Source organism: Prosopis cineraria, unplaced genomic scaffold (genome assembly GCF_029017545.1).
Source record: "Prosopis cineraria cultivar Desert tree isolate PC_DT_omini unplaced genomic scaffold, ASM2901754v1 PC1316, whole genome shotgun sequence".
In the NCBI taxonomy this organism is placed as follows: domain Eukaryota; kingdom Viridiplantae; phylum Streptophyta; class Magnoliopsida; order Fabales; family Fabaceae; genus Prosopis; species Prosopis cineraria.
Genome location: NW_026556641.1, coordinates 16,979 through 32,836, shown reverse-complemented (window position 1 = coordinate 32,836; position 15,858 = coordinate 16,979). Strand labels below are relative to the sequence as shown.

At 37.3% G+C, this 15,858-nt stretch overlaps 1 protein-coding gene across 1 annotated transcript; it reads left to right on the top strand.

Moving 5' to 3' along the window:
• Positions 1 to 1,339: 1,339 nt before the first annotated feature.
• Positions 1,340 to 15,507, top strand: LOC129299825 (uncharacterized). Its single transcript, XM_054938304.1, has 6 exons — positions 1,340 to 2,032; positions 3,616 to 3,709; positions 9,562 to 9,636; positions 10,061 to 10,172; positions 13,139 to 13,193; positions 13,888 to 15,507. The coding sequence occupies exons 1-6, from the start codon at positions 1,947 to 1,949 to the stop codon at positions 13,973 to 13,975; spliced, it is 510 nt and encodes a 169-aa protein (XP_054794279.1). The 5' UTR covers positions 1,340 to 1,946; the 3' UTR covers positions 13,976 to 15,507.
• Positions 15,508 to 15,858: the final 351 nt, after the last annotated feature.

Sequence of the window (15,858 nt, the reverse complement as noted above, 5' to 3'; positions counted from 1 at the left end):
ATCAATCAATTCATAATCTCTTAGTTGCCACATTTTAGCTAACCTGGGCTTTAGAGATTTAGGATTGAGATGTAATCCCAGAGTATTGATGACTATGGCATCCATCCATAACAAGCATATATTCTTCCATTCCTCATTAGAGATTTGGAGAGTTGGGTGCTGGTGTATTAGTTTTTTTGTTCTTTTAGATGGTGACCAATCTGTCTCTAGTTCTTTTACAAGTGCTTCGTTTCTATGGTTAGATTCCTTTCCAGTTTTGATTCCATAGCAACCATTGTAGCCTATCAGTGACTCCTTATAAGAGATAGGAGCTTCAATTCCTTGAGGCATTGAAGTTTTATTATGGTTTACATTTTCAGCAGGGCCATCATGTGATTGCACTTCTATTTGTTGGTCTTGATGATTCACATCGCTGTCCATGCTTATCTGTTGAGTCTGGATTTGTGAATGATGTTGAGTTTCTAGATGTGAATGTTGTTGAGCTTCTGTTTCTTTATCGATCATCACATCATTTGCTTTAGAGTTGTTTCTGTGCAATAAATAAGTTTCTCCTTGGACGCAGGTGGATTCATAGACTCTTTATATGATTGTGTAGTTGAAAAGATAAAGTTTGGATTGATTGCTTGTTTGGTGATCATGAAGTAGGGTAGAGTAGAGCAGAGTAAACACTGGATCAAGAGACAAGAAGAGAAAGACAAGGGAGAAGTAAACCTTCTCTCCAGGAAACTAGAGAGAGGGTAGAGCTTCTCTCTCTAGCATTTCATAGATAGACGTGCATTTATTTTATTTTTTTAAAGCTAACTGTCTTAAGGGAAAACTTCTGACAAATCTATAGCACACATAGCCAACAAGTGTTTTGTGAAAGGAGGCTAAATATCTATTCTTGCATATAAAAACAGAAGTCTTAGTGCGCATGCGTTTATAATATCTTTTGCATACAAATAATAATAATAATAATAATAATAATAATAATAATATTTAAATTGAACAGTGTGAATGATTATGGAATAAAATGAGGTATTATTTTTTAATAAAAATTAATTATTATTAATAACAATTAAGTAAATTAGAAAACTAAATTTCAGTGAATCTTGGGCTCAAAATTTAAAGATAAAAATTATTCAAATTCAAGTTAATGGTAAAGCCTTCAATTTAAGATGATGATGATTTACCGTTCAACCATAATTCTGTTGGGCTTTCTTTTATTTATTTATTTCCTTCCCTTTGCATTGAGGGCTTTTTATTTCCAATCATGAGTGATGAGCCCATCTGCGCGATTCTGCCAAGCTGTTATTAGTGGCTGCTATCATGTAACCAAAGCGAGGCGCAAATAATTGACGGTATTTGCGGCGTGATTCTTGAAGACTGGGACTCAGTCATTTGGAAACGATTGGCTGGGGTCTCATGCCTTGCTAGGGTTTTAAACCCTCGCCTCGTTTTCGGAGGGTTCTCCGCACGGCGGAGCGATGCCGTCTATGGCAATCTTTTCTCGGCACAGGCCGAGTGTGAGGGAGGGTTTCGTTTGGCTCGGTGCGTTTGTGCACTGGGCAATTCGGTTTTGTGTGTGGGCATTCTCAAAGAGGGTTGATGTCAATTTTGGGATATTGGTCTTCGGTAGAACGGTTGAACGATCTGAGGCAGAGGCGACTGGGATCTAAGGCAAGTTTGAGGATTTTGAAGGAGGAAATTGTGAGTTTGTGTTCTCTTTGTGCGATGAACGATGAAGGTGGTGGCAAATGCGCGTCGATGTTAGTGGCAAATGTGCGTCGATTTTCCCTCCTAATCACCTGTCCGCCACTTTCATTCCTTCCACTCTCTCTTCTAGAATGTCCTAAGCAAGAGACAGGGGGTGTACATGTATTTGATTCGGTCACAACCGAAGGCAGCACTAAGAAGGTGAAGGGGACAGTGCGCGTCTATTTGAAGTGCCATCTGTGACCCAGTTCATGTTGTTCTTGGTTGGCGGTGAGGGTCATCAAGGGAGGCGGAGGACAAATGAGAATGAGATCGACATCCACTCTGACCCCTTCAGGTTGTTTAAATATCTTGTCGCTTTTGCCCATTAACGATCTATATCAGAATATAGAAGCCAATAATCCCTGTCTTCTCCGCTGTTCTTCTTTATTTTTCTTCTTCAGTCATATTGCCATGCTTTTTTATTCCCCCCCCCCAAAGTTCTGATCAATTGTTCTTAATTACTTGTTCGTTTGTTTTCCTCCTTCATCTAGGATTTCTCCATTAAATTAACCTTTGGAAGAAGAATTTGCGATGGGGGAAAGGATTTGGGAGGAGTGAAGAATGGTAATTGATCCAACATCTCTCACGGTTAATGCACTTATATTTTGCTAAAAAAATTATCCTTTCTCTTCCTCTATGCTTCAATTACCCTACCGAATGATAGCATTCAATAGATACAAAGCTTGGTCATTTCTGTCGATTTTCCTTCCATTCTTCATTAGTTTTTAAACTTTAAGTCTTTCTCTCTCTGCATCATCCTTCCTTTACTTCTACAGTGCACCACAACCAAAACTCTTCACTATAGTCTAAATAGAATCATTTTACATTGTGCTCTTCAAATATGGTTTTCATGCTCATCATTTTCTTTTGGACATCGAGAAGAACCGCAGCACCCTCTTTTGGAAACTTGTGAATGTTGTTTGTATTATGTACTTGATTTTATATTGTGTCTGTATTGCTTCACAAAGTTTGGTTGATTGGATTACATCTCAGATTCCTTCATTTAATGGTGAATGGTCAACAGTTTTTATTTTGGGCTTATGATTAATATAAACTTGCTAATAGTCTTTTATTTGTGGGTGTTATGATTGATTGTTGGATGTGGTCAAATATATAGAAGAGCACTGAATATATCTTTTGATATATTTGAATTGGGTTTAACTTACATTGTTCCTTTGTGAGCAGTGATTTCTTACATTGAATACTCTATAGTGTATGAGATGTTAATTTGCTGCCAGAATAGAAAGCTGATTTGGTATTAAAAGTTTAAAACATATAATTTAGCATGTGTTTAGTCTTAATAGTATTTGCTAAACCACAATTAAATGCTTGATCTCCGTCCCCTTGTAATAAACTTGTGTGCTTAGGCATATGAGTTGGAACTTCAACATGAGTTGGGGCTATTGCATTTTGACCCTGTTGATCGGCATCATATACGTGGTTGAAGCAAGAAATTCTTTATTTGTTAGCCATCAAATAGGGTAATAAGTAGTAATGGATTTTTTTTATTGGTCTGAAAAAAAAAAACCAATCCATTACTTCAAAGAAAACAATATCATACTCACTGGCATGTTTTATTATGTGGACTTTGTGGTCAATGTCTGTAGTATGTATGGAACCAAGTTCATTGTGAACTTACTTGAGAGGAAAACAAGGTTTAACCTCCATTTTCATCTCAAGACGCGGCATAGAAAGCTATGCTCATGCATTTTCTGACAACTGTGGTGATAAATTATGTTTTTTAGAGTATACTTCAGGAAACAATACTCTGATTCTCTTTTGAGTTTACTTCAGCAAACAACACTCCAATTCTCTTTTGCTTGAATGGGAAAAAAAAGCTCGGTAAAATAAAATTTGACTTAAATTTTTTGGATGCAGCGCTCCTTGTGACATTGTTGGTGATATTAGCTATGAAGAATTGCAGGCAGCGGCATATGAGGATGCTAAGCATGGGATGACCTTCCAATCAATTGTAAATTGACAGTCAAGTTAATGTAACAGCTGGCCTCTTTTCACTCTCAATTTGGTAGTTTGTGATTATTCACACTGAAAAATTCCATCTAAAAATCTCATTGGGTAACTTGGTCTTTTCCAAAGTCTCCTCACTCATTTGGGCAGTTTTACCCTACTGGATTAATATTAATATCATTGCAGATTTTTGGTCAGAAAGAAAATATTCTCCTTACATTCGTGATGTATTGGTCTAGCTGTAAACAGTTGCATCAATATGTTTAACCTTTTTTTTTTTCCATATTCTTCTTGATTTTTTTTAACCTTTCGTTAATTCTTAGGAATTGATTTAAGCTCAAAAAATAATTACTCACTTGACTTTGGTACTGCTTGAGAAATTTCCCTTATGCTGACAAGTTGATAAGAACTTAGAATAGTAGGGATTAGGAAGAGTAATCTGCTAAGTTAGTCAGAGCAAGGATCTCACTCTAAATAACTTAACAGCCAAGTAGGAGAATCTCCAAAGGAGTAACGGGTTTACTTCTTCATTCATATCCTGCTGTGTATGGGAGCTTGGATATTTAAAATAAAGGAGTACAACTGAATAATTCAAATAATGCAAGATACTAGCCTAAAAATTAGGAACTAACACGCAGGAACCTCCCTAACAACCTTGAGGTCCTATTATTTAGCAACTAATACTTAAAACAGAATAAAAATTCAAATAACAATCCAAATAACAGCAATAATTAATTTAAATCAGATAAATCTCTTAAAACATGCATGACTGCATCAGTTTCAACTATCTTCCTCTTCTTTCTACGATGATAAGTTATTAGTGGTCTCCTAAGCTAACTTGGATCCTTATCATTACTCCCCCCTGAAAAAATGACTTGTCCTCAAGGTGGAAGGTTGGAAATTGCTGTGCAAAGAGATCATAATCTTCCCAACTTGATTCATCCTTTGGTCTGGATTCCCACTGGATCAATAACTCCAAATGAGGTCCCTTCCAGTGATGAGATAGTACTGTTTCAGGTGCCAAAATGAGTTCAAAATCCGTTGAGAGTGGCAATTCAGCTAGAGGGTCCAGAGGAGGCATCCCTGAGCTCCTCGCAATAATGAGACATGAAAAATTGGGTGAATTTTAGCTGTTGAAGGGAGCTTCAGTTCATAAGCCTTTGGTCCCACCTTGCAAACTATGCTATAAGGCCCAAAAAACCTAGGTGAGAGCTTGTCATGATTCTTGTGTGACAGTGAGCGTTGCCTGAAGGGCTGAATCTGTAAGAAAACTGTATCTCCTACCTCAAAAGAGAGCTCATGCGGATGATGGTTAGCATACATCTTCAGTTGGTGTTGAGCTTTGTTCAAATTATCCTTGAGCAGTTGCAGCATTTGGTCTCTAGTTTCCAATTGTACAGCAAGGTCATCAATATGAGTTTCACCTTTAATGAAAGGATGAAGGGGAGGTGGGTCCCTACAATACACCACCTTGAAGGGAGTAGTGTTGTGCCAACATGGAAACTGCTGTTGAATGAAAATTCAGCCCAACATAAAAACTTATTCCAAGAATGTGGCTGTTCATGTGCAAAACACCTTGGGCAAGTCTTAAGACAACGGTTGACCACTTCAATTTGCCCATCACTCTGTGGGTGGTAGGTAGTATTCATTTGAATGTGAGTTTGACTTAATTTGAACAATTCTTGCCAAAAGGCACTCAAGAAAAGTGAGTCCCTATTTGAAACAATGTAATGAGGTTTGCCATGCAAACGAACAATTTCTTTACAAAAACGAGTGGCCACAGATTTTGCAGTATGAGGATGTGATAGGGGAATAACATTGTAGTATTTACTCAGCCTAACAACTACCACCAATATAGTGTCCAAGCCACCAGATTTGGGCAACCCCACAATAAAATCAAGGGAAATATCTTCCCAAATTTGGGTAGGAATAGGTAAAAACTGCAAAAAAAACCAGCAGGAGATAGAGTTTCATACTTATTCTTCTGACAAGTAAAGCATTGCTGTGCTATAGCTTTCACATCATGTTTCATTTTGGGTCAGTAAACCGTATTTGATAGAAGCTTTAAAGTTTTTAAGAAGCCCCCATGACCCCCAGAAGGCGTCACATGTGCCTCTTGTAGCAGCTTGGAGTGAGGAGAGGAGCTTTGGGGAATGACCAAGCGCCCATTAAAATACAATTTCTGCTCAACCAAGCTGTAACCAGGGTGAGAGCTTGGATTTTCTTTCAACGCAGCAATGATAGCAGCTGTAAATGAGTTCAGCTATCAAAGCCTGCTGCAATTCTAGATACTTCAATGGTACAGGTATCACCATAGTGAGAAAATCAGCATGTTGTGGCCTCCTGGACAGTGAATCAGCCCCAATATTTTCTTTTCCAGCCTTATACACAAGAGTAAAATCAAAGGAAAGGAGTTTAAGGATGAGGCGTTGTTGGGTATTTGTTAAAATTCTTTGCTGTAGCAAATTCTTGAAACTGCTATGATCAGTCCTCATTGTAAAATGCCTCCCCAATAAGTAATGACGCCATTTTTGGAGTGCTAATACTGACGCCAAGAGCTCTTGATCATAAGCAAATTGAAACCTATTAGAGAAAGATAGCCCTTTGTTATAAAGAGCAATGGGATGGTCATTCTGCATAAGAATTGCCACAACACCATCCATGAAGGCATTACATTTTACAACAAACTCAGCAGTAAAGTTAGGAAGTTTTAAAACAGGAGCAATAATAAGATGACATTTAAGCCTCTCAAAAGCTCTCTGTGCTTCAGGTGACCAGCAAAAAGCATTCTTTTTAGTTAATTCAGTAAGGGGATGAGCAATAATACCATAGTTCATGACAAACTGTCAGCAATAGCCTGTAAGCCCTAGGAAGCCATGAGGCTTGGTCACATTGGTAGGTTTTGACCACTCACTCACAGTGCTTATCTTTTCAAAGTATGTTTCTACTCTTTGTGCTGAAACTTTATGCCCAAGAAGGATACACAAGTCTGTCCAAATTCACACTTCTTAAAGTTGGCATGGTAATGTTGTTGTTGCAGGGTGGTGAATGCTATTTGGAGGTGCTCTTCATGCTGCTTTGAAGTGGGACTATAGACTAGGATATCATCAAAGAAAACTAGTACAAACTTTTGAAGATAAGGGCGAAAAAGATCATTCATAGCTGCTTGAAAAGTAGCAGGGGTGTTTGTTGGTTTGAAAGGCATGATGACAAATTCATAGTGTCCACTATGTGTCCTGAATGTTGTCTTGTGAATGTCAACTGGTAGGACTCGAACTTGGTGGTACTCGGAGTGAAGGTCGATCTTAGAGAAATAAGTGGCACCATGTAACTCTTTTGAAAGCTCATCAATGTTGGGAATTGGGTATTTATTTGGGACCGTGATCTAGTTCAAAGCCTTATAGTATGCACAAAATCTTTCTTTACTAATAAGACTGGACTAGCAAAAGGGCTTGAACTTGGCTGTATGAAGCCTTTCTATAACAATTCATCTACTTGTTGCTCAATCTCAGTCTTCTGGAAGTAAGGATAGCGATAAGGACGCAAGTTAGGAGGTTGAGCCCCCAGTAGGAGATGGATGGCATGATAATGATCTCTAAAAGGCGGCAAGGTGGTGGGTTCATTAAACAAACTATCAAACTCCACCATGAGCTCATCCACATCTATTGACTGAGCATCTAGTGATCTCAATTTAAGCTCAGAAGAAAACATTGAGTGTAAACTTGCCTTTTGGTTGGTGGATGGAGGCACTCCTTGAAGCTTATACCTCTTACCATCAATCCAAAAAAAAAAACATTTCATTCCAGTTGGCTTGGATTGTGTTCAATGAGGCTAATCACTTAATTTCTAGGACTAAATCTGTTCCCGCAAGAGAGAAGGGGTAGGAGTCTTGCTTAAGAGTTAAGCCTACAAGTTTTACTTCCGCTTCTTTACATACCTTGTTGCAGTGAACAATTTTGCCATCTCTAATTTGAACTCCAAAAATGGACATAGAGCAAGTAGGCAAGCTTGGTTCTTGAACCAATAAATCAAAAATGAAATTATGTGTGGATCCACTATCCACAAGTAGCAAGACATCACGATTTTGCACTAACCGAGTTTCATAGTTGTTGCAGTGTTATTGCCTAGTATCGCATTAAACGAGATCTCTATAGTTTCTGGAATCTCATCTTCAGCTTTTGTAACAGCTTCGTTTTACTCAGATAGTGGTTGGCCATCCTCGTCGATCTTCATAAGAGAGAGAAGAGGTTTTGCAGCGATGCCCAGGCTGAAAAACATCCCCACAACGGAAGCAGAGACCTTTATCCCTGCAGTGTTGCCGTTCGAAGTCCGAGAGAGCAAGTCTAATCAGCGTTGTGCTTGTTGGATGGAGGTTTGAAGATGACGCGTTAGAGCTCCTAAGTTCTTTTGGTGTAAATGCTGAAGCTGTCCCTTGTGAGTCACGTGCAGAGTTATTTTGTTGGCTGAAATAAAAATTGGACTGATTTTGATCATAAGAAGTTGTGGGCTTGGGCCCATGTTGAAGTTGAGACATTTTATCGTATTCTAGGGCAAGACTTACTGCCTTAAACACAGTATGTGGCATTCGCACATCAACTCTCAATTCTTCCTTTAAGCCAATTAAAAAAACTCCAATAAGGCAATGTTTTGGCTAGTGAGAAACTCGGGTACACACTTGGCAAATTCTTGTCTATATTCTTGAATAGATCTCGTTTGCTTGATAGAACAAAGGTGCTCATTAGGATTCTGGAATTTAGGCGGTCCATAGTGCTCTTGCAAAGCCCTCATGAGTTCATCCTAGTAATCATCCTAGTAAAGTAAGGTGCGTGCTGAATTAATCCAAGAGAATAAATCCAGTGCATCTCCCTCTAAATTCATGGAAGCAACATCTACCTTCAAGTCTTCTGGTGTTTGATAATACTGGAAAAATTTTTCAGCCTTCAAAATCTAGCCTCGTTGGTCCCCTCTACTAAATTTTGGAAAATCCATTTTTGTATATGGTGGTCGTGGGCCTCTTTTGTCAAAATCATCTTCACTGTCTTCCTCCTAATGAGAGTGCCTATAATGACCTTCCATAGTTCGCCTGCCTCTACCATTTACAGAAGCCTCAAGTGCCTCTACCTTTTCTTTCAACAAATCCAAGCGTCTCTAATTTGGAAGCAATTACTGTTAATAGGTCATCTGAAAATGGGTTTACAGTGGATTCATTGCGTGGGGGGTTATTGGAGGAAGTGGCATTTGAATCTATAGTTTTGTTGCTTGAACGTGTGGTCACCATGTTGATCGAACGTAGCTTGGATACCAAATTGATAAGAACTTAGAATAGTAGGGATTAGGAAGAGTAATCTACTAAGTTAGCCAGAGCGAGGATCTCACTCTAAATAACTTAACAGCCAAGTAGGAGAATCTTCAAAGGAGTAATGGGTTTATTTTTCATTCATATCCTGCTGTGTATGAGAGCTTGGATATTTAAAATATAGGAGTAAAACTGAATAATTCAAATAATGCAAGATACTAGCCTAAAAATCAGGAACTACTATGCAGGAACCTTCCTAACAACCTTGAGGTCCTATTATTTAGCAACTAATACTTAAAACAGAATAACAATTAAAATAACAGCAATAATTAATTTAAATCAGATAAATCCCTTAAAACATGCATGACAGCATCAGTTTCAACTATCTTCCTCTTCTTTCTACGATGATAAGTTATTAGTGGTCTCCTAAGCTGACTTGGATCCTTATCACAAGTAGCTTTATGGTCAAATTTTTTTCATGCAAGAGATTGTTCTTTGACGGCCCTTTTATTCTATTATGCCTTTTAGCTAGAAGTAAATGATGCTTATTTTCATTTCAGGTTTTCCCTGTTAAAACAGAGCTATTGAGGCCCCAAGAGAAAATGGAAAGTCCCATAACTGATTTGGTTAAAAAGGTATCTGTAATTCCCCAACATTATTTTATCAATGTATCTGTCTATTTAATATGTTTAATTTGTAATTTCCCAACATTATTTTATCGATGTATTTGTGTATTTGATATGTTTAATTTGGTAATATACTAGGGGGTTTAAATAAGTTCTTGAATGCTATTGTAGAGCTTAGAAGATGCAACTGATGTGTAATTTCAAATGTTTATGGATTTTTTTTTAAATGAGTTTTGAGTCTTTTTTATGAACACGCTCCTCCACCAAAGAGCAGTAAGGAATTGTTTGGAATCATTGCAAGTGCTTTTTAACTAAAAAAATTTGTAAGCGCATTTTTGAATGGTTCTCTAAGGAGTTAGTTTATTTTTATTAATGTCAGGAACTGATTTATTTTATATTTTATATCTTGGATCCATTACCCATTGATCCCAAGCCACTGGGTAATTCAAGAAGGAATATTGATGTCAAGCATCTCTTGAAGGATTGCAAGTTGCTTGTTATGGATCACACCTTCAACTTCAAGTGCTTGAAGTGCTTCAAATTAGGTTGTATCATCTCCTTCAATTTTTCTTTCCCAAAATATTGCTAGTTGATTTTTGTGATTGGGAATTGTCTGGGGGGGTGTAATCCAGTAGAAAAAAAAATCATCCATTGCATTTAGGTTTTGTCATTTTGAAGCTTTCTTTCCCTTAGGTGTTGCTTTCATTTAGGTTGATAAGTCTATTTGCATTGAGGGTAATGTAGCATTTAAGTGTGGGGGGAAGTGTGTTTTAGGTCATTTGGCCAAAATTTTTAAAAAAATTTAAAAAACAGTTGTTTTGATATAAAAATTCTTAGTTTGATGAGATGCCAATGAGATTTGAAGTGTTAGACTTGGCTGTTTCAAGTGTAGCTAGGATAGGATAGAATGTTCTTACTTGGTTTGCTTGAGCTAGGGGATAACATAGCCCTGATGGAAGGTTATTTTGAACCTATATTGATTCCTTTCTAGTGTGCATTTTCCACTTATTCCATTTCATTCTCCAGAACTTGTTCTAATTCTTTATCAAGCCTACTTTTGCATATGCATTGTGAAAATGATCAAGGCATTCGTATAAAATAGCCAGTCTAGCCAAATAGCCAACCTAACATGATTATATCCTTTGCTAGCCACTTTGGGCCTGTTGATTATTTTCTTTCATTCCATTCATTATTTACACCCTCTTGCTTTCTAGGAATGCATGTTATGCTATATTTATTATTGTTGGGATTCATTTGCATGTCTAGTATTCAAGTTTTGGATGTTTTGAATTGTATAAAATATTTGATATGAATTTGAATGAATTGAAGGTGAAAGCTGAAATGATTGTTTTGCAATAGCCATAAAAAAAAAAAGAAAAGAAAACAAGGAGAAAAAGCCAAGAAAAGATTGTCAAAAAGAAAAGGAACAAGGGCGATACAGCTAGGAAGAAAAAGAAAAGAGAACAAGGCGAAAAAGTCAAGAAAAGATTGTCAAAAAAGAAGAGAGAAAAAGGCAATAGGCAATGTGAAAAAATGTTTAAAAAAATGGAAAGAAAAAACCAGGAAAAAGAAGAAAAAAGAGTTATTGCTTGCTTGGTTATGAATCACTTTGCTCTTAATTTATAGTATTATTGTATAATTTCCATGTCTTGAACCTAGCTCATGCTTATGAATCCCATGTCATTGGTTTGCTGGATAAATGTGTACATGTGTTATACCTTTTTCCTTTCCACATGCATTCTTACATCCACTTTCCACCCTTTACATTACAACCAAATGAAAGACCTTTTGATTCATGCATGCATTTTGCTGATAAGTGGTGGAGATTTAGAATTTTTACAAGCCTATGGTAGAATGATTGGATAAGTGGACTTGAGTGAAAATTTACCCCTAAACACTAGTGAGTTGAGAGTAAACACTTTTCCCTGTGTTGTTATTTGCCTATCCAAGTTTACTAGGTTTGCATTCTGAATATTCTAGTTGCATGAGGATCATTTCAGGTTGATCATGGAGAATTGAATTGGCATAATCATCATTTTGAGCATGATGAACTCATTTATGTTTTCTATATATATATATATATATATATATTTTAACTTCTTGAAATTTTGTCCAGGAGTGCAATAGCTATGTGTGGGGGATTTTGATGAGTGATATTTCATACCTATTTGTCACCCTCATTTTCCTTGGTTTTTGTCACTTAATCTTTACAAAAATAAGTGTTTAAACTATATCATACTATTCTTGATCAGGTACATCATAAATTTTATAATTTCTTAAAGCTAGCTAATTGCCATTCTTTTTTTAACTTGATGGGATTTTACTGATTTCACTTTAAATTTTTTCTTTTAAATAGGTATTATTCAATACAATTTTGGCTTGTTATTTTGTCATTTCTCTTTTTTTAACTTGATCCTCATACTTTCTCTTATTTTTCTTATTGACTTTGTTTATTTATTAATTTATTTTTATTTTGTGTTATTGTATAATCATTATTCAACTTTTATTTATTTGATAATATTGTTCAATTCAACAATAGAACATTTATTATTTTTGTCTTATTAGTGATTGTATTTTTGATTAATTGTTAATTATTATTAATGCAGTTGGTTTTGTATCCTTTTATGAATATTATTCGTCAGTGATGGAATATGTGATATTATTTGTCAGCGGCAAAGGCAATTTTTATTATTATTTTTTTTGCTTTCTAATAGGTACTATTTAATATAATTGGTTCTTTATTGTATAATTTTGGTTTGTTATTTTATCATTCTCTTTTTCACTTGATTCCCCATCTTGTTTATTATATTATTTTATTATACATTTTTTTAGCTCTTATTTTTCTTATTGATATTTTTTTTGTTTTTGTCTTAGTTTATTTATTAATTTATTGTGTGTTATTGTATAAACATTATTTGATGATGTTGTTCCTTTGATTACAATTCACTTTCAAGACTTATTTTTACTTATTTTTGGTCTTCATGTTTGTTCTTTATGGATTTTGTTTCTATAAATTTTGTCTTGTTAGTGATTGTATTTTCAATTAATTATTTTACCTAATAATTATTGCTTAATACAGTTGGTTTTGTATCTTTTTCATATGAATGATATTTGTTTTATTTCAAGACACATGGCATTCACCCATTTTCTCATTCCTGGTTGAACCCTTTTGTTTGCTCTTCTTTTCAATCCTTTAGACATGTCATGTCTGAGAATCATCATTTTTTCTTCCTTCATTATTTTGCTTATGACTTCAGCACCTCCTTGTCTCCTACTTCATTTTTTTCTTTCTTTGTCATCCCTAACTTCTATTGGCCAATGTTCTGACAATGGTGGGGTAGAGAAATCTACACTTGGTGCTCTGCTTAGTAGCTATAGTCTGACATGTGAGTTTGAGTCTGTTCTGTTTGTGTTTTTGGTTTTTCTTGGTCTTGTCTGTTTTCATGAAGTGTGTTTCTGGGTGTTGGAATGTGGGATAATTAATTTGTCATTTTAATTTGATGAATTGTAGATTGTGGAGGGGTTCATCTAGCGCCACTCACTACATCATACTTGTTGTTGACCAGGTAAATTTAACAATAATCAAAGATATTTTTACTTCGAGCTAGCTATTTACCGTTATATTTTTAACTTGCTTTTTATCTTTCTCTTGATTCCCTATCTTGTTCATTATATTATTTTATTATACATATTTTTATCTCTTATTTTTCTTATTGATAACTTATTTTTTCTGTTTTTGTCTTAGTTTGTTTTTTAATTTATTTTCATATTTATTTTGTGTTATTGTTTAAACATTATTCACCTTGTCCCCCACTTTTATTTTTTTCTCTCTGTCATCCCTAACTTCTATTGGCCAATTGGCAGAACAGAGCAATCACTTGATTTTTACACAGGGTGCTTTGCTTCAATAGCTACACTTGTGTGAGTAATTTGTTTTTTTTTCTTGGTCTTTGTTTGTTTCTGTGAAGTGTGTTCTTTTTAGGTGATGGAATGTCACATTTTAATTTGATGTCAAAATGTAGGTTTCAGATTGTAGATTGTGGTAAGGGCAATTTAGAGGGGGTGCATCAAGCACCACTCAACTACATCATACTTTGAAATTGAATGATGATTATACAATAACAATATGTAACAAATGAAGGAGATAGAACAATATCTATAATAAGAATAAATGAAAGAAAGTAAATTTGCATAGTGAAGAAAAAAGATATATAATTAAATGAATTAGCAATAAATCTCAACTTAACTGTGGTCATTCAGATTTTCAGGCAAGGACCCATCAGCCTACCAAGCTTGCATGGGTGATATGACACCAACAAGGGCGGAAACCCGCCTTCAACCATCATGAAGTAAAGCCCCTGGGTGCGATGCCTCATTATGGAGCGGTCCGACAATAGCTGGCAATGTATAGCTACAGGTTTGATCGACACTGATCCGGATTATAGCAAAACATGAAAGCAGTCTTCTTTCATATTGAGATTAACAAGTCGACAGTCTCAAAAGCTTGGCTGTAGACCTTTCTTCACAAAATCACTTCCTTCAACACAGCCTTCCTTCATTTCCTACTGAAGACGTAGCCATAACAACACATAACCAGTAACCTTACAGGATTTTCGCAATTGCCACAAGCTTGCCCTAGGCTGTCAACTCTTTTCAGGACTTTTCAGAGACTTGCCACTAGCTTGGCATGGGTTGTCAAGGCTTGTTCATGCCTAGGCAACATTTGCCACGAGCTTGCCCTTTGTTGCCAACAATTGCAACAAGCTTGCACGAGGTTGCGAATGCAGGGCCTTGTCAATGTGTGCCACAAGCTTGTCATGGATTGCTAATGCTTGTTCGTGCCTTGGTAACACCTGCCACGGGCTCGTCCTTCATTGCCAACAATTGCCACAAGCTTGCACTAGGTTGCCAACTCTTTCCAGGGCTTTCTAGACACTTGCCACTAGCTTGGCATGGGTTGCCAAGGCTCGTTCGTGCTTAGGCAAAATTTGCCGAGCTCGCCCTTCATTACCAACAATTGCCATAAGCTTGTACGAGGTTGCCAACACTGTCCAAGGCCTTCCAAATAGTTGCCACAAGCTTGGTATGGGTTGTCAACGCTTGTTCGTACCTAGGCAACACTTCCCACGAGCTCGCCTTTAGTTTTCCAACAATTGCCACAAGCTTGCACCTGACTGCCAATGCTTCCTAGGGCTTTCCAATGCTTGCCACAAGCTTGGCATGGTTGCCAATGTGCCTTTGCAGCGCTTGCCAGGGGTTCGCCCTTCGTTGTCAACAATTGCCAAAAGCCTGCACTAGGCTGCCAACGCTTTCCAAGGCCTTTCCAACACTTGTCACAACCTTGGCATTCGTGTCTTAGCAACACTTGTCACGAGCTCGTCATTTGTTGTCAACATTTGTCACAAGCTTGCACTTGGCAGATAACGCTGCCTAAGGCCTTCCAAATGTTTGCCACAAGTTTGGAATGGGTTACTAACGCTTGTTCCTGTAGCACTCGCCACGACCTTGTCCTTCCATGCCAACAATTGTCACAAGCTTGCACGAGGCAGCAAACACTTCCCAAGGCCTTGCTAATGGGTTGCCTGGTTGTGTCTTGGCAACACTTGTCACGAGCTCCTCCTTCATTGCCAACAATTGTCACAAGCTTGCACGAGGCTGCGAACGCTTCCTAGGGCCTTAACGTGTGCCACAAGCTTGTCATGGGTTGCTAATGCTTGTTACAACATCAGAACACTTCTCGGGCCTTGCTCACGACCTCGTCCTTGGTTGAAACGCTTGTTCGTGCTTTGGCAACACTTGCCACAATCTCGTTCTTGGTTGCCAACAATAGCCACAAGCTTGCAAGGGCCATCCAAAACATTTACCACATGTTCATGCCTTGGCAGTACTTGTCACGTCCTTTGTTGCCAACAATTGTCACAAGCTTGCATGAGGCAGCCAACACTTAAGGCTTGCCATGGGTTGCCAACACAAGATTGCGCGAGGCTGCAAACGCTTCCCAGCATTAGCTACCGTGTGCAAGCTTGTGGCAATTGTTGGCAAGGAAAGACAAGGTTGTGGCAAGTGCTGCCAAGGCAAGAACAAGTGGTAACTCATTTCAAGCTTGTGGCAGTTTGGAAGGCCTTGGTAGCTCTTGCCACGAGCTCACCCTTCGTTGCCAACATTTGCCACAAGCTTGCATGAGGCTGTCAAAGCTTCTCAAGGCTTTGCCAATGCTTCCTACAAGCTTGG